A 22,536-nucleotide genomic window follows, 5' to 3' on the forward strand; every position below is an offset into this window, starting at 1 on the left:
TGAAGGGGTCCCTGGGGAGAGAGTTATGGGGTGGGGGGAGGTCAGAGGGGGTTTGGGGTGCCATGGGGCTGGGGGGTCCTTGTGGGGATGAAGAGGCCCCGGGGGGGGGGTGTCCCTGTGGCTCTACGGGGGACTTTGGGGGGGTCCCATGGGGCTGGGGGGATCTTAGGTGGTTTGGGGGTCCCCATGGGGTTAAGGGGGACCCTGGGGGGGGTCCTAGGGGACTTGGGGGACCCTGTGGGGCTGAGGGGGTCCCCATGGGGTCTCTGTGGGGCTGGGGAGCGCCCCGGGGGTCCCCGACCTCTCACGAACCCCTGCGGGGAGCGGGCGCGGCGTCGCCCCTTTAAGAGCGCCCGGCCCCGCCCTCCCCGCCCTCTCTCCTCTCCTGATTGGTCGCCGCGGGGACGGGTGGGGAGGGACCGCCTTCCGCCCCAGCCCCGCGGTTACCACGGCGACGGCGGCGAGGGGGGGCGCGGCTGCGCCTGCGCGGGGCGGGGGCGAGGCCTGCGCCTGCGCGGGGCGGGGTCTGCGCCTGCGCAGTGGCGGGGCCCGGCCCGGGGGCGGTGGCGGCAGCGGCGGCGGGGCGGGGAGGGGGGGGCCAGGCCCCTTCACACCCCCTATAGACCCCTACAGGCCCCTATAGACCCCTGCAGGCCCCTATAGCCCCCTACAGGCCCCCTGTCACCCCCCCCCGTCCCCAGGCAGGGCCATGTCGGGGGCGGGGACGAAGCGGGGGGCCGGCGATGGGGGTGGCGGCCCCCGAGAAGAAACCCCCGCGAGGAGCAGCCCCCACCACCCTCATCGAACCCCTGCGCCTCGGCGGCATCTCCTCCACGGTGGGTGCCCCCGACCTCCGCGGTCCCCCCGACCCCCGGGGACCCCCGAGCTCCTGGACCCCTCCCCCCACGGAACTTCTGGGGTCCCCCTGAACTCCTGGGCCCCTGACCCCCGGGGACCCCCCGAGCTCCTGGACCCCCCCACGGAACCTCCGGGGTCCCCCGAACTCCTGGATCCCCCCGACCCCCGGGGACCCCCTGAGCTCCTGGACACCCCTCCCCCACGGAACTTCTGGGGTCCCCCTGAACTCCTGGGCCCCTGACCCCCGACCCCCGGGTCCCCCCGAGCTCCTGGACCCCCCCACGGAACCTCCGGGGACCCCCTGAGCTCCTGGACCCCCCACGGAACCTCCGGGGACCCCCGAGCTCCTGGACCCCCCCACGGAACCTCCGGGGACCCCCTGAGCTCCTGGACCCCCCCCCCCGACCTCCGGGGTCCCCTGAACTCCTGGTCCCCCCCTGAACCTCCGGGTCCCCCCCAGATCTCTGGGGTCCCCCGAACTTCTGGTCCCCCTGAACCTCTGGGTCCCCCACAGGCCTTTGGGGTCCCCCGAACTCCTGCCCCCCCCCCGAACCTCTGGGGTCCCCCTCGAACTCCTGGACCCCCCCCCAGACCTCTGGGGTCCCCCCCGAACTCCTGCCCCCCAGACCTCTGGGTTCCCCCGAACCTCTGGGTCCCGTGTCCCCCCCCCCGAACTCCTGGGTCCCCCCCAGATGCCTCGGTTCCCTCCTGAACTCTTGGGTCCCCTCTGCCACCGTGAAGCCCTTGAGATGTGGCTCCAAGGTGGGACCAGGGGGAGGTTCCTGGACACCTGGGTCTCCACGGGGAGGTCCAAGGGTGTGGGTCCCCCCCCCGGACGCCTGGGTCCCCCCCCAAATGCCTGGGTGTCCCCCCAAATGCCTGGGTCCCCCCCAAATTCTTGGGTGCTGCTTGCCACCATCAAGCCCTTGAGATGTGGTTCCAAGGTGGGACCAGGGGGAGGTTCCTGGAGACCTGGGTCTCCATGGGGAGGTCCAAGGGTGTGGGTCCCCCCCCAAATGCCTGGGTCCCCCCGGACGCCTGGGTCCCCCCCCAAATGTCTGGGTCCCCCCCAAATTCTTGGGTGCTCTTTGCCACCATCAAGCCCTTGAGATGTGGCTCCAAGGTAGGACCAGGGAGAGGTTCCTGGAGACCTGGGTCTCCACGGGGAGGTCCAAGGGTGCTGGTGCCCGGATGCCTGGGTCCCCCCCGGATGCCTGGGTCCCCCCCCAAATGCCTGGGTCCCCCCCAAATTCTTGGGTGCTCCTTGCCACCATCAAGCCCTTGAGATGTGGCTCCAAGGTGGGACCAGGGGGAGGTTCCTGGAGACCTGGATCTCCACGGGGAGGTCCAAGGGTGTGGGTGCCCGGACGCCTGGGTCCCCCCCCGACGCCTGGGTCCCCCCCCGACGCCTGGGTCCCCCCCCGACGCCTGGGTCCCCCCTGACGCCTGGGTCCCCCCCCCAGGAGGAGATGGACCTGAAGGTGCTGCAGTTCAAGAACAAGAAGTTGGCCGAGCGGCTGGAGCAGCGCCAGGCCTGCGAGGACGAGCTGCGCGAGCGCATCGAGAAGCTGGAGAAACGACAAGCCACCGACGACGCCACCCTCCTGCTGGTCAACCGCTTCTGGGGACAGGTGAGGAACCCACCCCGGCACCCCCAATCGCCCCCCCCCCCCCCAGCACCCCAAAACCTCCCGACGTTACCCCGAACCCGGTCCGGACCCTCCAACCGCCGTGGGGCTGCGGCCGAGTGCCCCAAACGTTAAAAGAGATGAAAGTGGCCCGAAAATGGCTCTGGAGACCCCAAAAATGGGCCTGGAGACCCCAAAAATGGCTCTGGGGGCCCCAAAAATGCGCTTGGGGACCCCCGAAAGCTGTCAGGGGACCCCAAAATTGGCGCCAGCACCCCAAAACTTTGGGAGGTCTTTTAGCGTTTCCGGCTTGGTAGACGTGGATGGAACGCTCAAAAGGATTGAAAGTGCCCCAAAAAACTACTCGGAGACCCCAAAAGTGGCCCTGGGGACCCCAAAAGTGGCCCTGGGGACCCCAAAAATGGGCCTGGGGACCCCAGAAAGCTGTGAGGGGACCCCAAAATTGTCCCCAGTGCTTGAAAAGTTGCCCTGGGGTCCCTTGGGGCTCTTTTCGGGGGGCTCAGTTTGGTAGGCGCGTATGGGCTGTTCGAAAAGGCTGAAAGTGACCCGAAAATGGCCTTGGGGACCCCGAAAATGGCCTTGGGGACCCCGAAAATGGCCTTGGGGACCCCAAAAAGCTGTCAGGAGACCCCAAAATTGGTCTTGGTGTCCCAGAGATTATTTGGGGCTCTTCTGGGTTGTTTTGGTTTGGTAGATATGGATGGAGTGGTTAAAAGAGGTTTTGGGGACCCCCAAAATGGGTCTGAGGACCCCCAGAATAGACCCTGGGGCCCCCAAAATGGTCCGGCGGGGGCAAAAATTATGAGGGGACCCCAAAATTGGTGTTAGTGCCCTAAAAATCATCTAGGGTGCTTTGGGGTGCTTTGGAAGGTTCCAGGTTGTTAGCCATGGATGGAGGGTTCAAAATGGCGGAGAGCGGCCCAAAAATGGTTTTGGGGACCCCAAAAATGGGTCTGGGGACCCTAGAAAGCTGTGAGGGGACCCCAAAATTGGTTTAAGCACCCCAAAAGTTGCCTGAGGTATTTTAGGGGCTCTTTTTGGGGGTGGGGTTCGGTTTGGTAGAGCTGGACGGAGTGTTCAAAAAGGCTGAAAGGGCCCCAGAAATGGCCCTGGGGACCCCAAAACCACCCTGCCCCTCTCCAAGCGCCCTGGGGTCCCCCCAGACCTCTCAGGGCACCCCCAAATCTCCCCCGCCCCCCAAACGTCCCTGAGGCCCCCCTAAGCTGGGCCGGGATTTGGGGGTGTCCTGACCCTCCGCATCCCCCAAGCCCCCTGGGGTCCCCCCAAACCTTTCGGGGGCCCCCCCAAATCCCCCCGAGGGCCCCCCATGACCCCTCCCCGGGATTTGGGGGTGCCCTGACCCCCCAATCGTGTCCGTGTCCCCCCCCCCCCCAGCTGGACGCGGAGGTGCAGGCGCTGCTGCGGCGCCATGAGGGGAGGGGGGCACCCCTGCCCCCCGGGGATCCCCTGAACCCCGACCTGAGGGGCCTGAGCCCCCCTCTCGGCCCCCTCGGTGAGGCCGAGGGTCCCGACAGAAGGGGTGAGTGGGGCTGTGGGGAGCAATCGGGGGGGTCCTGGGGTGATTTGGGGGCTGTTGGGGGACCTAGGGGGCAATTTGGGGCCTTTTAGGGGCTGGGGGTGATTGTGGGGTCTTGGGGGCATTTAAGGTTCCGAGGAGCAATTATGGGGTGTTGGCAGTTTGGGGGGCTTTGGGGGTTAATTTGGGGGGTTATGGGGGGCCTGAGACTTAATTGGAGGCCATGGGGGCGAGTAAGGGTGCTAGGAGGCAATTTAGGGGTGCTGGGGACAGTTTGGGGGTTCTCGGGGTCACAAGGCGCAATTAGGGTTCCTAGAGAGCAATTTGAGGGGTGCGGGCGGCAGTTTGGGGGTCATAGGGCGCAATTTGGGGGGCGGGGGGGTCCTGGGGGTCTTTGGGGGTTGTGGGGGCTCTGGGGTGTTCTGGGGGGTCCTGGAGTCAATTAAGATTTCTATGGGGTAATTGAGGGGTGCTGGGGGCAGTTGGGGGGTCCTGGGGGCAATTGGGGTCCCTAGAGCAATTGAGGGGTGCTGGGAGCATTTTGGGGGGGTCCTGGGGGCAATTAGTGTCCCTAGAGCAATTGAGGGGTGCTGGGGGCAGTTTGGGGGTCCTAGGGGGCTCATGGGGGCAATTAGGGTCCTTAGAGTAATTTAGGGGTGGGGGAGCAGTTTGGGGGGTCCTGGGGGCAATTAGTGTCTCTAGAGCAATTGGGGGTGCTGGGAGCAGTTTGGGGGGGGGTCCTGAGGGGCTCGTGGGGGCAATTGGGGTCCCTAGAGCAATTGGGGGGTGCTGGGAGCAGTTTGGGGGTCCCGGGGGTCTCTTGGGGCTGCGGGGGCGGTTTTGGGAGGACAGGGAGGTCCTGAGGAGCATTTTGGGGTGCTGGGGGGGAGGCACTTTGGGTTCCAGGGGGCAATTTAAGGGTGCTGGGGGGAAGTTTAAGGGTGCTGGGGGCGGCAATTGGGGGTGTTGGGGGCAATTGGGGGTGTTGGGGGAAATTGGGGGTGTTGGGGGCAATTGGGGTGTTGGGGGTGCAATTGGGGTTTTGGGGGAAATTGGGGAGGCTGGGGGCACCCATGGGTGCTGGGGGGGGGAGGTGAGGTGATGATGCGGTCTCACCCTCTTCCCCCCCTCCCCAAAACAGAGCCCTGGGGGCCCCGGCGCCCCTCCCCCTCCCCAAGTGCCCCCCAGGAGGAGTCGGGGGGCGTCTGGGGGGGCCGGCGGCCGCTTTCGTGGCGGCGCTGAGCCGCAGCGGCCCCGAGGAGGGGGAGCTGCGCCTGCGCCCCCGCCTCGCCTTCGCCCCCGCCGCCGTCGCCCGCCTGGTGGAGGGGCTGGCCGGGGCCCACCGCCGCGCCCAGGAGCTGGGGGCCCGCCTGGCCGCCCGCCGTGAGTTTGGGGGGGCGCGGGGGGGGGTCCCCCCGGGTGCTTGGGGGCTTTGCCTTGGGGCCCTTGGGTGCCTGGGTCTCTGTTTTGGGGTCTCCGGCTGCCTGGGTCCTTATTTGGGGGCACCCAAATACTTGGATCTCTTTTTGGGGGCACCCAGATGCCTGGGTCTGGATTTTGGGGGGCACCCAGATGCCCAGGTCCCTGTTTTGGGGGCCCTTTGGGTGCCTGGGTCCCTTTTTGGGGGCCACCCAGATGCCTAGGTCCCCATTTTGGGGTCTCCGGCTGCCTGGGTCCTTATTTGGGGGCATCCAAATACTTGGATCCCTTTTTGGGGCCCCCCAGACATCTGGGTCCGAATTTTGGGGGGCACCCAGATGCCCAGGTCCCTGTTTTGGGGGCCCTTTGGGTGCCTGGGTCCCTGTTTTGGGGGCCCTTTGGGTGCCTGGGTCCCTTTTTGGGGGCCACCCAGATGCCTAGGTCCCCATTTTAGGGTCTCCGGCTGCCTGGGTCCTTATTTGGGGGCACCCAAATACTTGGATCTCTTTTGGGGGGCACCCCAGATGCCTGGGTCTGGATTTTGGGGGGCACCCCGCTGCCTGGGTCCCCATTTTGGGGTCTCCCAGATGCCTGGGTCTGGATTTTGGGGGGCACCCCGCTGCCTGGGTCCCCATTTTGGGGTCTCCCAGATGCCTGGGTCTGGATTTTGGGGGGCACCCCGCTGCCTGGGTCCCCATTTTGGGGTCTCCCAGATGCCTGGGTCTGGATTTTGGGGGGCACCCCGCTGCCTGGGTCCCCATTTTGGGGTCTCCCAGATGCTTGGCTCCCTTTTTGAGGAGCACCCAAATGCCTGGGTCCCCGTTTTGGGGTCTCCCCGATGCCTGGGTCCTTATTTGGGGGCACCCCAGATGCCTGGGTCCCCGTTTTGGGGGTTCCCCAGATGCCTGGGTCCCTGTGGGGTGGGTGGGTGCTGCGGGGGTCCCGGGGGGTCAGTGGGTGCTGGGGGAGGCGGGGGGGGATCCCCAGGGGTCCCGGACGCCTGGGTCCCTTGGTTGGGTGGGTGCTGAGAGGGTCTGCGGGTGGGGTGGGGGTCCTGGGGGGAGGGGGGTCAGTGGGTGCTGGGGGGTCCCGGAGGGGTCGGGGTGCCCGTCCCCCCCGCGGTCCCCGGACACCTGCGTGCCACAGCGGAGCTGGCGGAGCCGGGGCGGGCGCTGCTGCGGGAGCTGCTGCGGGAGCACCGGCGGCTGCAGGACCTCACCCTGCAGCTGCAGGAGAAGCACCACCGCGTCTCCTTGGAGGTACTGGGGGGCACTGGGAGGAACTGGGAGGGGATGAGGGAGGGCTGGGAGGCACTGGGAGGGGATTAGGGAGCACTGGGAGGGGAGCAGAGGGGACTGTGGGCACTGGGAGGGGATTAGGGAGCACTGGGAGGCACTGGGAAGGGATTAGGGGACACTGGGGAGGCATTAGGGGACATTGGGAGGGGACTGGGAGGCACTGGGAGGGGAATAGAGGGAACTGGGAGGCACTGGGAAGGCTTGAGGGGACACTGGGAGGGGATGGGAGGGGATTAGGGAGCACTGGGAGGGGATTAGGGGGCACTGGGGAGGCATTAGGGGACAGTGGGAGGAGATGGGAGGGGATTAGGGAGCACTGGGAGGCACTGGGAGGGGATTAGGGAGCACTGGGAGGGGAGCAGAGGGAACTGGGAGGGGACTGGGGGCACTGGGAGGGGATTAGGGAGCACTGGGAGGCACTGGGAGGGGAACAGAGGGAACTGGGAGGGGATTAGGGAGCACTGGGAGGCACTGGGGAGGCATTAGGGGGCACTGGGGAGGCATTAGGGGACACTGGGAGGGGACTGGGAGGCACTGGGAGGGGAATAGAGGGAACTGGGAGGGAACTGGGGGCACTGGGGATGCTTTAGGGGAGACTGAGAGGAGATTAGAGGGAATTAGGGGACACTGGGAGGGTATTGGGAGGGAACTGGGGGCACTGGGAAGGCGTTAGGGGAGACTGGGAGGGGACTGGGAGGCACTGGGAGGGGATTAGGGGAGACTGGGAGGGGATTAGAGGGGACTGGGAGGCACTGGGAGAGGCCATGGGGGCATTGGAAAGGGAGTGGGAGGCACTGGGAGGTACTGGGAAGGGATTAAGGGGGTACTGGGAGGCACTGGGAGGGGATTAGAGGGAACTGGGGGCACTGGGGAGGCTTTAGGGGACACTGGGAGGGGATTAGAGGGTATTTGGGGGCACTGGGAGGGAACTGGGGGCACTGGGAAGGCGTTAGGGGAGACTGGGAGGGGATTAGAGGGGACTGGGAGGTACTGGGAGAGGCCATGGGGGCATTGGAAAGGGAGTGGGAGGCACTGGGAGGTACTGGGAAGGGATTAGGGGGGTGCTGGGAGGGGATTAGAGGAGACTGGGAGGGGAGTAGTGAGGACTGGGAGGAACTGGGAGTGCAGTAGGGAGCACTGGGAGACACTGGGAGGGGATGAGGGGGCACTGGGATTGGTATTAGGAGGTGACTGGGGGGACTGGGCGGTCATTAATGGGCACTGGGAGGCACTAGGAAGGGAGTGGGATGCACTGGGAGGGGACTGGGAGCACTGGGAGGCACTGGAAGGGGGTGGGGGTGTCCCCACGATGTCCCTGCGGTGCCCTTGTGTCCCCAGTGGTAGGTGACGTGGTTGAGGTGCCCATGGGGTGACGTCAGCGTCGCCATGGGGTGACACGGTTGAAGTCCCCGTGTGGTGACGTGGTTGATGTCCCCATGGCGTGACATGGCCATCATCTCCATGGGGTTCCATGGCTGAGGTCCCCATGGGGTGACACGGCCAAGGTCCCCACTGGGGTGACGTGGTTGATGTCCCCATGGCGTGACATGGCCATCATCTCCATGGCGTTCCATGGCTGAGGTCCCCACTGGGGTGACGTGGTTGATGTCCCCATGGCGTGACATGGCCATCATCTCCATGGGGTTTCATGGCTGAGGTCCCCATGGGGTGACACGGCCAAGGTCCCCACTGGGGTGACGTGGTTGATGTCCCCATGGCGTGACATGGCCATCATCTCCATGGGGTTCCATGGCGGAGGTCCCCATGGGGTGACACTGCCAAGGTCCCCACTGGGGTGACGTGATTGATGTCCCCATGGCGTGACATGGCCATCATCTCCATGGGGTTCCATGGCTGAGGTCCCCATTGGGGTGACGTGGTTGATGTCCCCATGGTGTGACATGGCCATCATCTCCATGGGGTTTCATGGCTGAGGTCCCCATGGGGTGACGTGGTTGATGTCCCCATGGTGTGACATGGCCATCATCTCCATGGGGTTCCATGGCTGAGGTCCCCATGGGGTGACATGGTTGATGTCCCCTTGGGGTGACGCAGCTGTCATCTCCATGAGGTTCCATGGTTGAGGTCCCCACGGGGTGACATGTCCATAGATGAGGTCTCCATGGCGTGACATCATCATCATCTCCATGGGGTTCCATGGCTGAGGTCCCCGTGGAGTGACGTGGCTCATTTCCCCATGGGGTGGCACCACCAAGGTCCCCATTGGGTGACATGACCATCATCTCCATGGGGTGCCGTGGTTGATGTCCCCATCAGATGAGGTGGCCGAGGTCCTCGGGAGGGTCCCATGGTCGAGGTCCCCATGGGGTGACATAACTGAGGTCCCCGCAGGGTGCTGTGGGTGTCCCCGAGGGGGTACCGCAGGTGTCCCCATGGTGTCCCCGTGTCCCCCCGGCAGCTGGCGGAGCTGCAGGACAAGGCCACCTCGGCGGAGACCAAGGTGCTGGAGATGGGGACGACGGTGGAGGGGCTGCAGTGGGACAGCGCCAAGCTGCGCAAGCGCGAGGGACGCCTCGATCGCCACCTCGCCGAGGCCCTCGAGCAGGTGACCCCCGCGTCCCCCAGCGGTGGCCCCCACGTCCCCGGCGGTGGCCGTCATGTCCCCAACGTCCCCCAACCTGCTGAGGGGCCCCAGCACTCCCTGAGGGCCACCACCCTTGGTCTCTGGCACTTGGGGTCCCCTCAAGTCATTTGGGTGTCACTTGGGGTCCCCCTCTGTCACTTGCGTGTCACTTGAGGTCCTCCCATGTCACTTGGGATCGCCCTGTGTCACTTGGGGTCCTTCCATGTCACTTGGGGTCCTTCCATGTCACTTGGGGTTCTCCTTTGTCACTTGAGGTCCTCCCATGTCACTTGGGATCGCCCTGTGTCACTTGGGGTCCTTCCATGTCACTTGGGGTTCTCCTTTGTCACTTGAGGTCCTCCCATGTCACTTGGGATCGCCCTGTGTCACTTGGGGTCCTTCCATGTCACTTGGGGTTCTCCTTTGCCACTTGAGGTCCTCCCATGTCACTTGGGATCGCCCTGTGTCACTTGGGGTCCTTCCATGTCACTTGGGGTTCTCCTTTGTCACTTGAGGTCCTCCCATGTCACTTGGGATCGCCCTGTGTCACTTGGGGTCCTTCCATGTCACTTGGGGTTCTCCTTTGTCACTTGAGGTACCCCCATGTCCCTTGGGTTCATTTAATGTCACTTTAGGGTTCTCCTGTGTCACTTCAGGGTCACCCCCTGTCACTTGGGGTCCCTTTATGTCACTTGGGGTCCCCCTGTGTCATTTGAGGGCCCCCCATGTCACTCGGGTCCCCCTGTGTCCCTTGGGTCATGGCATGGCACTTGGGGTCACCCCTTTGTCACTTGGCATCGTTCCGCGTCACCTGGAGTCACCTCATGGCGCTTGCAGTCACCGTGTGTCACCTGGGGTCACCCCGCATCACTGGTTGTCCCTGATATCCCCGGGGTGTCCCCACTGTCCCCAGTGTCCCTGATGTCCCCTGGGTGCCCCTGATGTCCCCTGGGTTGTCCCCAAGATGCCGCAAATGTCCCTGGGGTGCCCCCAACATCCCCAGGGTGTCACCGCTGTCCCCAGGCTGTCCCCAGTGCCCCTTATGTCCCTGAGATGTCCCCGACGTCCCTGGGGTGCCTCCAACGTCTCTGGTGTCCCCCGGGTGTCCCAGCTGTTCCCGGTGTCCCTGATGTCCCCTGGGTGTTCCCAATATCCTTGGGGCGTCCTCAACGTCCCTGAGGTGTCCCTGGTGTCCCCAGCATGCTCAGGGTGCCCCCAAATGTCCCCAGAGTGTCCCCAAATGTCCCCAGTGACCCCAGGGTGTCCCCAGTGTCACTGGTGTCCCCAGGGTGTCCCGGGTGTCCCCAGTATCCCTGGTGTCCCCGGGGTGCCCTTGATGTCCCCGGGGTGTCCCCGGTGTCCCCAACGTCCCCATGTCCCCAGCTGACCTCGGGCTCCTACGGCTCCGGCAGCTCCGGGGGATTCCAGGGGGGACAGATCACCCTCAGCATGCAGAAGGTATTGGGGGGCCCTGGGGGGTGGGCGTCCCTAGGGGGCTTTGGAGGTCACTTGGGGGTTGGGGTCCCTTGGGGAAGTTGGGGGACCCTGGGAGGGTCCTGGGGGATCTGGGGGACTCAAGGGGGTGTTTGGGGGGGCTTAGGGGAGCCTGGGAGGGGTCTGGGGGTCCCTAGGAGGTGTTGGGGGACCCTTGGGGGAGACCTGAGGAGGTTTGGGGGACCTTGGGGGATCTGTGGGACTCAAGGGGGACCCTGGGGGCATTTGGGGGTCCCTGGGGGAATTTGGGGGACTCAAGGGGGTCCCTGAGGGGAGTTTGGGGGTCCCTGGGGGATTTGGGGGACTCGAGGGGGTCCCTGAGGGGAGTTTGGGGTCCCTGGGGGATTTGGGGGACTCGAGGGGGTCCCTGAGGCGAGTTTGGGGGTCCCTGGGGGATTTGGGGGACTCGAGGGGGTCCCTGGGGGATTTGGGGGACTCGAGGGGGACCCTGAAGGGGGCTGGGGAAGCTTGGGGGGCACAGGGAGAGGTTGGGGGATCCTGAGAGGATCTGGGGGTCCTGGGAGAGTTTGGGGGGTCCTGAGGGGCTTTGGGGGACCTTGGGGAGGTCCTGGGGTCCCTTGGGCAAGTTTGGGGGTGCTTGGGGGGGGTCTGAGGGCGTCGGTGTTTTTGGGGTGACCCCCGCATTTTAGGGGGGACCCCCCAGTTTGAGATACTGAACGCAGACCTGGGGGGCTTGGGATGGGTTTCGGGGGGTCCGGGGGGTTGGAGATGTCGGGGGGTCCGAGGGGGTCTGGGTTTTGGGGTGACCCCAGGATTTTGGGGGCCCCCCCCAGTTTGAGATGCTGAACGCGGAGCTGGAGGGGAACCAGGAGCTGGCCAACAGCCGGATGGCGGAGCTGGAGAAGCTGCAGCAGGAGCTCCAGCAGGCCGTGCGCGGCCACGAGCGCCTCAAGGTGACACGGGGACGTTGGGGACATCGGGGGCACTGGGGGCGTCAGGGACATGGGGGGCGTGGGGGATGTGGGTGACGCGAGGGACTTGGAGGATGTCAGGGATATCGGGGACAGCGGGGGCACGGGGGATGAAGGGGACGTCAGGGACGTGGGGGATGTGAGGCACATGGGGGACATCAGGGACGTTGGGGACATGAGTGATGAGAGGGACACGGGGGACAGCAGAGACATTGGGGACAGCAGAGACATTGGGGACATGAGTGATGTGAGGTGCAGTAGGGACATGGGGACATTGGGGATGTGGGTGACACGAGGGACTTGGAGGATGTTGGGGACATTGGGGACAGGAGGGACACGGGGGATGAAGGGGACATCAGGGACACTGGGGACATGGATGATGAGAGGGACACGGGGACATCAGGAACATAGGGGACAGCAGAGACATTGGGGACATAGGTGATGTAGGGGACATTGGGGACATCAGGGACATTGGGGACGTGGGAGGCATCGGGGATGTAGGAGGCAGCAGGGACATGGGGGACATCAGGGGCGTGGGGCACACGGGGGACGTCAGCAACATGAGGGACATTGGAGACAGCAGGAACACGGGGGACGGCAGGGACATGGTGGGGGACCCTGAGGGACATGGAGGGGACGCTGTGGCGACACCGGGAACATTTGATGACAGGAGGGTGACACCGATGACACGGCGCAGCCGTAGAGGCACAAAAAGGGGACATTTGGGGACCCAGGAGGACCCAGTGAGGACATCTGGGAACTCCAGGGGATGATGGGGGGGGGGAGGAGGGAGGACACGGACACGACACACGATGACATTGGGGACGCTGGGTGACACGGCTGGGGACGGTCCCCGCAGGTGGCCCTGCGCTCGCTGCCGGAGGAGGCGGTGAAGGAGACGCTGGAGTACAAGGTGCTGCAGTCCCAGTTCTCCCTCCTCTACCACGAGAGCCTCCAGGTGAAGACGCAACTGGACGAGGCCCGCGCTCTCCTCCTGGCCACCAAGAACAGCCACCTGCGCCACATCGAGCACATGGAGGTGAGGGGACGCGTCCCCGAGGTGGCCTTGGCCGTCACCGAGGCTCCTGAGGGTTCCCTCGGGTGTCCTGTTGGACCTGGGGGTTGTGGGATGTCATGGCGTCCAACTGTTGGCCATCCAAGATGGCCGTCTTCATCATGGTGAGAACATGGAGGTGGGTCTTGGTGTCACCAAGGTGTCCTCAAGGGTCCTTGGAGCTCCCTGGGGTGTCCCATTGGTCCTGGGGGTCATGGGACATCAAGGCATCCAACTGTTGGCCATCCAAGATGGCCACCTCCATCACATTGAGAATGTGGAGGTGGATCATGGTGTCCCCAAGTGTCCTCAAGGGACCTTGGAGCTCCCCAGGGTGTCCCGTTGGTCCTGGGGTCATGGGATGTCAAGGTGTCCCAACTGTTGGCCATCCAAGATGGCCACCTCCATCATGTTGAGAACGTGGGGGTGGGACTTGGTGTCACCAAGGTGTCCCCAAGGCTCCGCAGGGCTCCCTGGGATGTTCCGTTCATCCTGGGGGTCATGGGACATCAAGGCATCCAACTGTTGGCCATCCAAGATGGCCACCTCCATCACATTGAGAATGTGGAGGTGGATCATGGTGTCCCCAAGTGTCCTCAAGGGACCTTGGAGCTCCCCAGGGTGTCCCGTTGGTCCTGGGGTCATGGGATGTCAAGGTGTCCCAACTGTTGGCCATCCAAGATGGCCACCTCCATCATGTTGAGAACGTGGGGGTGGGACTTGGTGTCACCAAGGTGTCCCCAAGGCTCCGCAGGGCTCCCTGGGATGTTCCGTTCATCCTGGGGGTCATGGGACATCAAGGCATCCAACTGTTGGCCATCCAAGATGGCCACCTCCATCACATTGAGAATGTGGAGGTGGATCATGGTGTCCCCAAGTGTCCTCAAAGGGTCCTTGAGGCTCGCCAGGGTGTCCCGTTGGTCCTGGGGGTCATGGGACGTCATGGCGTCCAACTGTTGGCTGTCCAAGATGGCCACCTCCATCATCTTGAGAACGTGGAGATGGGCCTTGGTGTCCCCAAGGTGTCCCCAAGGCTCCTCAGGGCATCCCGTAGGTTCTGGACGTCATGGGATATCATGGTCCTACTGCTGGCCATCCAAGATGGCCACCTCCATCATGTTGAGAACGTGGGGGTGGGACTTGGTGTCACCAAGGTGTCCCCAAGGCTCCTTGGGGCTCCCCAGGGTGACCCATTTCTCCTGGGGGTCACGGGACACCATGGTGTCCAACTGTTGGCCGTCCAAGATGGCCACCTCCATCATCTTGAGAACGTGGAGGTGGGACTTGGTGTCCCCAAGGTGTCCCCAAGTGTCCTCAAAGGGTCCTTGAGGCTCGCCAGGGTGTCCCGTTGGTCCTGGGGGTCATGGGACGTCATGGCGTCCAACTGTTGGCTGTCCAAGATGGCCACCTCCATCATGTTGAGAACGTGGGGGTGGGTCTTGGTGTCACCAAGGTGTCCCCAAGGCTCCTTGGGGCTCCCCAGGGTGACCCATTTCTCCTGGGGGTCACGGGACACCATGGTGTCCAACTGTTGGCCATCCAAGATGGCCGTCACGATGGTATTGAGAACATGGAGGTGGATCATGGTGTCCCCAAGGTGTCCCCAAGTGTTCTTGGAGCTCCCTGGGGCCTCAAGTAGGTCCTGGAGGGCCATGGGGTGTCATGGCGTCCGGCTCATGGCCACCCAAGATGGCCACCTCGGTGACACTGACGTGTCTGTGTGTCTGTCCCCGTGTCCCCCCCCCATGTCCTTGGTGTCCCCATGGCCTCTGTATCCCCCGTGCCCCTCCTGTCCCTCCTGTCCCCGTGCGTTACCTGTCCTGTGTCCCCTGTGTCCTCCATGTTGCCATGTCCACGTCCTCCACGTCCTTCATGTCCCCGTGTCCCCCACGTCCCCCACGTCCCCCACGTCCCCCACGTCCCCCACGTTCTCCACGTCCTCCCCGTCCCCTGTCCCCCACGTGTCCCCTATCTCCCTGTGTCCTCGTGTCTCCGATGTCCCCTGTCTCCTCCATGTTGTCATGTCCACGTCCCCCACGTCCTTCATGTCCCCATGTCCCCCACGTCCTCCATGTCCCCCACGTTCTCCACGTTCTCCACGTCCCCTGTCCCCCACATGTCCCCTATCTCCCTGTGTCCTTGTGTCTCCGATGTCCCCTGTCTCCTCCATGTTGTCATGTCCACGTCCCCCATGTCCTCCATGTCCCCCACGTCCCCCACGTTCTCCACGTCCTCCACGTCCCCTGTCCCCCACGTGTCCCCTATCTCCCTGTGTCCTCGTGTCTCCGATGTCCCCTATCTCCTCCATGTTGTCATGTCCACCTCCTCCACGTCCTCCGTGTCCTTCATGTCGCCCCGTGTCCCCCACATCCTCCATGTCCCTGTGTCCTCGTGTCTCCGATGTCCCCTATCTCCCTCGTGTTCTCCATGTCCCCGATGTCCCTCATGTTCTCCGTGTCCCCATGTTCTGTCCCCTATCTCCTCCATGTCCCCCATCTCCCTCATGTTCTCCATGTCCCCTTTGTCCTCGTGTCCCCTATGTTCTCCATGTCCCCTATCTCCCCCGTGTCCTGCATGTCCCCATGTCCCCTATGTTCTTCATGTCCCCATGTTCTCCATGTCCTCCGTGTCCCTCATGTCCTCCATGTCCCTCATGTCCTCCATGTCCCCATGTCCTCCATGTCCCCCGTGTCCCTATGTTCTCCATGTCCCTGTGTCCCCGTGTCCCCCGTGTCCCCCATCTCCCTCCTGTCCCCCGTGTCCCTATGTTCTCCATATCCCTGTGTCCCCATGTCCCCATGTTCCCCGTCCCCCACATCCTCCATGTCCCCATGTTCTCCATGTCCCCATGTTCTCTGTTCCCCACATCCCCCATGTCCCCCGTGTCCTCCATGTCCCCCATCTCCCTCCTGTCCCCTGTGTCCCCATGTCCCCCATCTCCCTCATCTCCCCGGTCTCCTCCATGTCCCCCGTGTCCCCCATGTCCCTCATGTCCCCATGTTCCCCGTCCCCCACATCCTCCATGTCCCTGTGTCCCCATGTCCTCCATGTCTTCCATGTTCTCCATGTCCCCATGTTCTCTGTTCCCCACATCCTCCATGTTCTCCATGTCCCCCATGTCCCCCGTGTCCTCCATGTCCCCCATGTCCCCCGTGTCCCCCATCTCCCTCCTGTCCCCCGTGTCCCTATGTTCTCCATGTCCCTGTGTCCCCGTGTCCCCCGTCACCCACATCCTCCATGTCCCTGTGTCCTCCATGTCTTCCATGTTCTCTGTTCCCCACATCCTCCATGTCCCCCGTGTCCTCCATGTCCCCCGTGTCCTCCATGTCCCCGTGTCCTCCATGTCCCCCATCTCCCTCATGTCCCCCGTGTCCTCCATGTCCCCCGTGTCCTCCATGTCCCCCGTGTCCTCCATGTCCCCCGTGTCCCTGTGTCCCCCATCTCCCTCATGTCCTCCATGTCTCCTATCTTCCTCATCTCCCTCCTGTCCCCATGTCCCTATGTTCTCCATATCCCTGTGTCCCCGTGTCCCCCGTCCCCCACATCCTCCATGTCCCTGTGTCCTCCATGTCTTCCATGTTCTCTGTTCCCCACATCCTCCATGTCCCCCGTGTCCCCGTGTCCTCCATGTCCCCCATCTCCCTCATGTTCCCTGTGTCCCCCACATCCCCCATGTTCTCCATGTCCCCCGTGTCCCTGTGTCCCCCATCTCCCTCATGTCCTCCATGTCCCCCATCTCCCTCCTGTCCCCCGTGTCCCTATGTTCTCCATGTCCCTGTGTCCCCATGTCCCCCATGTCCCCATGTTCCCCGTCCCCCACATCCTCCATGTCCCTGTGTCCCCATGTCCTTCATGTCCTCCATGTCTTCCATGTTCTCCATGTCCCCATGTTCTCTGTTCCCCACATCCTCCATGTTCTCCATGTCCCCCATCTCCCTCATGTTCCCTGTGTCCCCCATGTCCTCCATGTCCCCCGTCTCCCTCATGTCCTCCACGTCCCCCGTGTGCCCCGTGTCCCTCATGTCCTCCATGTCTCCCATCTTCCTCATCTCCATCCTGTCCCTGTGTCCCTCTGTTCTCCATGTCCCTGTGTCCCCATGTCCCCCGTCCCCCACATCCTCCATGTCCCTGTGTCCCCATGTCCTCCATGTCTTCCATGTTCTCCATGTCCCCATGTTCTCTGTTCCCCACATCCCCCATGTCCCCCGTGTCCTCCATGTCCCCCGTCTCCCCCGTGTCCCCCCCGGGGCAGAGTGACGAGCTGGGGGTGCAGAAGCGCCTGCGGACGGAGGTGATCCAGCTGGAGGACACGCTGGCCCAGGTGCGCAAGGAGTACGAGATGCTGCGCATCGAGTTCGAGCAGAACCTGGCGGCCAACGAGCAGGCGGGTGAGACCCACGGCGCCACCCGCGGCGCCACCCGCGGCCTCCCTGGAGGACCCGCCAGGGCGCGGGGCCGTAGAGCGGGGGAGAGAGGGGCCGCGGAGAGGCGGGCTGGGCTGGGGATGCTCTGGGAGGGTCCTTCTGGGGCTCTCTGGTGGGTTGGGCGCTCTAGGGTGGTCCTCCTAGACGTCTATGGTGGGTTGGGGTGGTCCTCCTAGATGTCTATGGTGGGTTGGGCGCTCTAGGGTGGTCCTCCTAGATGTCTATGGTGGGTTGGGCGCTCTAGGGTGGTCCTCCTAGATGTCTATGGTGGGTTGGGCGCTCTAGGGTGGTCCTCCTAGATCTCTATGGTGGGTTGGGATGGTCCTCCTAGATGTCTATGGTGGGTTGGGCACTCTATGATGGTCCTCCTAGACGTCTATGGTGGGTTGGGTGCTCTAGGGTGGTCCTCCTAGATGTCTATGGTGGATTGGGCGCTCTAGGGTGGTCCTCCTAGACGTCTATGGTGGGTTGGGCACTCTATGATGGTCCTCCTAGATGTCTATGGTGGGTTGGGCGCTCTAGGGTGGTCCTCCTAGATCTCTATGGTGGGTTGGGATGGTCCTCCTAGATGTCTATGGTGGGTTGGGCACTCTATGATGGTCCTCCTAGACGTCTATGGTGGGTTGGGTGCTCTAGGGTGGTCCTCCTAGATGTCTATGGTGGATTGGGCGCTCTAGGGTGGTCCTCCTAGACGTCTATGGTGGGTTGGGCACTCTATGATGGTCCTCCTAGATGTCTATGGTGGGTTGGGCGCTCTAGGGTGGTCCTCCTAGATCTCTATGGTGGGTTGGGATGGTCCTCCTAGATGTCTATGGTGGGTTGGGCACTCTATGATGGTCCTCCTAGACGTCTATGGTGGGTTGGGTGCTCTAGGGTGGTCCTCCTAGATGTCTATGGTGGATTGGGCGCTCTAGGGTGGTCCTCCCAGACGTCTATGGTGGGTTGGGCACTCTATGATGGTCCTCCTAGATGTCTATGGTGGGTTGGGCGCTCTAGGGTGGTCCTCCTAGATCTCTATGGTGGGTTGGGATGGTCCTCCTAGATGTCTATGGTGGGTTGGGCACTCTATGATGGTCCTCCTAGACGTCTATGGTGGGTTGGGTGCTCTAGGGTGGTCCTCCTAGATGTCTATGGTGGATTGGGCGCTCTAGGGTGGTCCTCCTAGACGTCTATGGTGGGTTGGGCACTCTATGATGGTCCTCCTAGATGTCTATGGTGGGTTGGGCGCTCTAGGGTGGTCCTCCTAGATCTCTATGGTGGGTTGGGATGGTCCTCCTAGATGTCTATGGTGGGTTGGGCACTCTATGATGGTCCTCCTAGACGTCTATGGTGGGTTGGGTGCTCTAGGGTGGTCCTCCTAGATGTCTATGGTGGATTGGGCGCTCTAGGGTGGTCCTCCTAGACGTCTATGGTGGGTTGGGCACTCTATGATGGTCCTCCTAGATGTCTATGGTGGGTTGGGCGCTCTAGGGTGGTCCTCCTAGATCTCTATGGTGGGTTGGGATGGTCCTCCTAGATGTCTATGGTGGGTTGGGCACTCTATGATGGTCCTCCTAGACGTCTATGGTGGGTTGGGTGCTCTAGGGTGGTCCTCCTAGATGTCTATGGTGGATTGGGCGCTCTAGGGTGGTCCTCCTAGACGTCTATGGTGGGTTGGGCACTCTATGATGGTCCTCCTAGATGTCTATGGTGGGTTGGGCGCTCTAGGGTGGTCCTCCTAGATCTCTATGGTGGGTTGGGATGGTCCTCCTAGATGTCTGTGACGGGTTGGGCGCTCTAGGGTGGTCCTCCTAGATCTCTATGGTGGGTTGGGCGCTCTGGGTTGGTCTCCAAGATCTCTCTGGGGGGTTGGTGGGTCTGGGGCTGCTCTAGGATGCTCCTCCCACTCCTCTATGGTCCCCTCCCGCACCCCACCTCTACGGTCACAGCACCATAGACCGCTCTGCTCCTTCTTCCCCCGGTCTCTATGACCCTGCGTGAATCTGGAGGGGGTAGGGCTGGATTTGGGGGCCCCCCCCCGGATTCCTGGGTCCCCCCCGGACGCCTGGGTCCCCCCGCAGGCCCCATCAACCGGGAGATGCGGCACCTGATCAGCAGCCTGCAGAACCACAACCACCAGCTCAAGGGCGACGTCCAGCGCTACAAGCGGAAGCTGCGGGAGGTGCAGGCTGAGATCAACAAGGTGGGCGGGGCCTCGGGGAGGGCGGGGCACCCGGGGGGTGTGGCCCCTTTAAGGGGCGGGGGGGAGAGGGGGGTAGCAGATCCAGCCCCACTCCATCGTTCAATGAGGACTTGGTGGCGTAGCCCCTTTAAGGAGGTGGGCGGGGGGGTGAGGGGCCCACTCCATCGTTCAATGAGGACTTGGTGGCATAGCCCCTTTAAGGAGGTGGGCGTGGGGGGGAGGGGGCGGAGCTGGCCCCTGCGAGGGGATTGGGTGGTGGTTTCCCGCCTTCTGCTGGAGGGGCGGAGTCTTGGGGAGGCGGGGCTTAGAGGGGCTGTGCTGGTGGGCCCCACCCACAGGAATCTGTAGCCCCTTTAAGGGGGCGGGGCTATGAGGAGGGGCGGGGCCAGCCCTGTGGGATGAGAGAGTGGAGAGTGGCCATTGGCTGTTGCCCCTTTAAGGGGCGGGGCCAGGCCTAGAGGCGGGATTGGGTGCTGTCTCCCTGTGGCTACCAAGGGGAGGGTGGGGCCAGGTCTTAAAAGGGCCATGGCGGGAGGGTGGGGGGTGTGCTGGGGTGGGCCCCACTAAAGGGGCGGGGTTTGGGGAGGGCAGGCCCTGGGATCTTCTCTTTTAATGGGGTGTGGCTATGCTGCGGGGGCGGGGCCTTAAAAGGGCTATGCCAGTGGGTGGGCGGTGGGCTTAATAGGGCTGTACCAAGGGGGGGAGGGGGCGTTAAAAGGGTCATGCCAACAGCCGGGGGGTGGGGCCTCTGAGGGGAGGAGCCTAACGAGGGGTGGGGGCTGGGGTTGTTCTTTTTAAGGAGATGGACCTGAGGGGGGAGGGGCCTTAAAGGGCCACATGGGGGGGTAGTGAGCCCCACCTTGGAGGAGTGCTGCTTCTTAAAAGGGCCACACCACCCCATGTTCATGGGTGTGGCCTGCTGACCGCACCCTGTCTCTTCTAGCTCCGCCTCCAAGCCAGCGGCGCCCCGCCCCCTCAAGGCACCGCCCCGCCTCCTCCGCCCCCAGCCGCCGCCGCCGCCACCGTCGCCGCCCCCCCGGAGGAGACCACCGCTGCCGGGGGGGGCCCGGGCCCCGCCCCCATCAAGGAGGAAGAGGGTGGGGCCCCCCCAGGCCCCACCCCCCCGGAGCCCAAGCGGGAGGCGGCCGCCACGCCCGCCCCGCCCGAAGCGGCCCCCCCGCGACGACCGGCCGAGGAGGAGGAGCCCCCCCTCCCTCCGCCGCCGCCGCTCCCCCTCCGCCCCACCCCACCGCCCCCCCGGCGCAGCCCCCTCCCCGGGTCAAGGAGCCCCCCCGCCCCCCGCCCCGGAGCTTCCCGGGGGCCCCGAGCGGGAGCGGGAGCGGCTGCGGGAGCGGGAGCGCCCCAAGGGCCCCCCGAGGAGCCCAAGAAGAAGGACTCGGAGGTCCTCCAAGCAGCTGCGGGGGAGCTCAAGTGAGGGGAGGGCGGTGGGGGGGCGGTGTTGGGGGTGGGTTTAGGGGCTGGGGGGCTGTTGGGGGTCTGGGGAAGGGGGTGGTTTGGGGGGCTGTTGGGGGAGGTTTTGGGGGGTGGGTTTAGGGGCTGGGGGGCTGTTGGGGGGAGGTTTTGGGGGCTGTTGTGGGGTTCTGGGGAGGGGGCGGTTTTGGGGGCTGTTGGGGGAGGTTTTGGGGGGTGGGTTTAGGGGTTGGGGGCTGTTGTGGGGGTTGGGGGAGGTTTGGGGGGCTGTTGTGGGGGTTTGGGGAGGGGAGGTTTTGGGGGTTTAGGGGCTGGGGGCTGTTGTGGGGGTTTGGGGAGGGGGGCGGTTTGGGGGGCTGTTGTGGGGGTTGGGGGAGGTTTTGGGGGGTGGGTTTAGGGGCTGGGGGCTGTTGGGGGAGGTTTTGGGGGGCTGTTGGGGGGTTGGGGGGGGCTGTTTTAGGGGTCCCGGGGGGCATTGTGGGGGGTTTAGGGGGTGGGTGAGTCTGGGGGTATCGAAGGGGGGCTGTTTTGGGGGGTCGGGGGGGCAACGAAGGGAGCTGGGGCACTGAGGGGGGGGGTCTACGAAAGGGGGCCCAAGGGGGGAGTGGGGTATGCAAATGAGATGCTAATGAGGCGGTGGCGGGGCGGGCAGGAAGGCGCAGGAGAGCCAGAAGGAGATGAAGCTGCTGCTGGACATGTACAAGTCGGCCCCCAAGGAGCAGCGGGACAAGGTGCAGCTGATGGCGGCCGAGAGGAAGAGCAAGGCCGAGGTCAGCGCCGCCGCGCCAACGACGCGCTAACGCACGCTAACACACGCTAACGCACGCTAAGGCCGCGCGAACGCACGCTAAGGCCACACTAACGCACGCTAACGCCGCGCGAACGCGCGCCAACGCGGGCTCACGGCGGCCTAACCCGCCCGCGCGCCGTCTCCGCCCGCGCCCTTCCCTGACGTCGCGGCCCGCCGCGACCTCGCGGCGTGGGGCCGCGCCCTCGGGTCGCGGCGTTTCCTCCCACCCCCGCCGCGCGCCGTTTCCGCGGCCGTTACCTCGTCGTCGCCTCATTGGCTCGTGCCGGCGCCCCGGGTCGTGCGCTCGCGCCTTTCCCTCGTGCGATTGCGTCACACTGTGGCCTCGGGGCGCTCGGCCGCGCCGTGACCTCACCCCGTTACCTCCCCATCGCCTCGTGTGATTGGCTCGCGCCATGACCTCACGTGATTATGTCATGCCGTTATTTCGTGTGATTGGCTCGCGCCATGACCTCACGTGATTATGTCATGCCGTTACTTTATGTGATTGGCTCACGCCATGACCTCACGTGATTATGTCATGCCATTATTTCGTGTGATTGGCTCGCACCATGACCTCACGTGATTATGTCATGCCGTTATTTCGTGTGATTGGCTCACGCCATGACCTCACGTGATTATGTCATGCCATTACCTCAGGTGATTGGCTCGCGCCATGACCTCACATGGTTATGTCATGCCATTACCTCGTGTGATTGGCTCGCGCCATGACCTCACGTGATTATCTCATGCCGTTACCTGGTGCGATTACCTCACACCACGACCTCACGTGATTATGTCATGCCATTACTTTATGTGATTGGCTCACGCCATGACCTCACGTGATTATGTCATGCCATTACCTCGTGTGATTGGCTCGCGCCATG

The 22,536-nt window shown here is 64.0% G+C and overlaps 1 protein-coding gene across 1 annotated transcript in view; it reads left to right on the forward strand.

Moving 5' to 3' along the window:
- The first annotated feature begins 534 nt into the window (after positions 1-534).
- Positions 535-22,536, forward strand: part of RNF40 (ring finger protein 40) — a 34,735-nt gene continuing 12,733 nt past the window's right edge. The window contains 15 exon segments of the mRNA XM_072849076.1: positions 535-750; positions 752-836; positions 2,322-2,489; positions 3,903-4,051; positions 5,186-5,427; positions 6,610-6,722; positions 9,181-9,327; positions 10,729-10,803; positions 11,634-11,753; positions 12,631-12,810; positions 17,078-17,213; positions 19,310-19,431; positions 20,375-20,671; positions 20,742-20,862; positions 21,496-21,632. Of these exon segments, the coding sequence (XP_072705177.1) occupies positions 710-750; positions 752-836; positions 2,322-2,489; positions 3,903-4,051; positions 5,186-5,427; positions 6,610-6,722; positions 9,181-9,327; positions 10,729-10,803; positions 11,634-11,753; positions 12,631-12,810; positions 17,078-17,213; positions 19,310-19,431; positions 20,375-20,671; positions 20,742-20,862; positions 21,496-21,632 (2,133 nt within the window). The 5' untranslated portion in view covers positions 535-709.

This window comes from Ciconia boyciana, chromosome 36 (genome assembly GCF_034638445.1).
Source record: "Ciconia boyciana chromosome 36, ASM3463844v1, whole genome shotgun sequence".
Taxonomy (NCBI): domain Eukaryota; kingdom Metazoa; phylum Chordata; class Aves; order Ciconiiformes; family Ciconiidae; genus Ciconia; species Ciconia boyciana.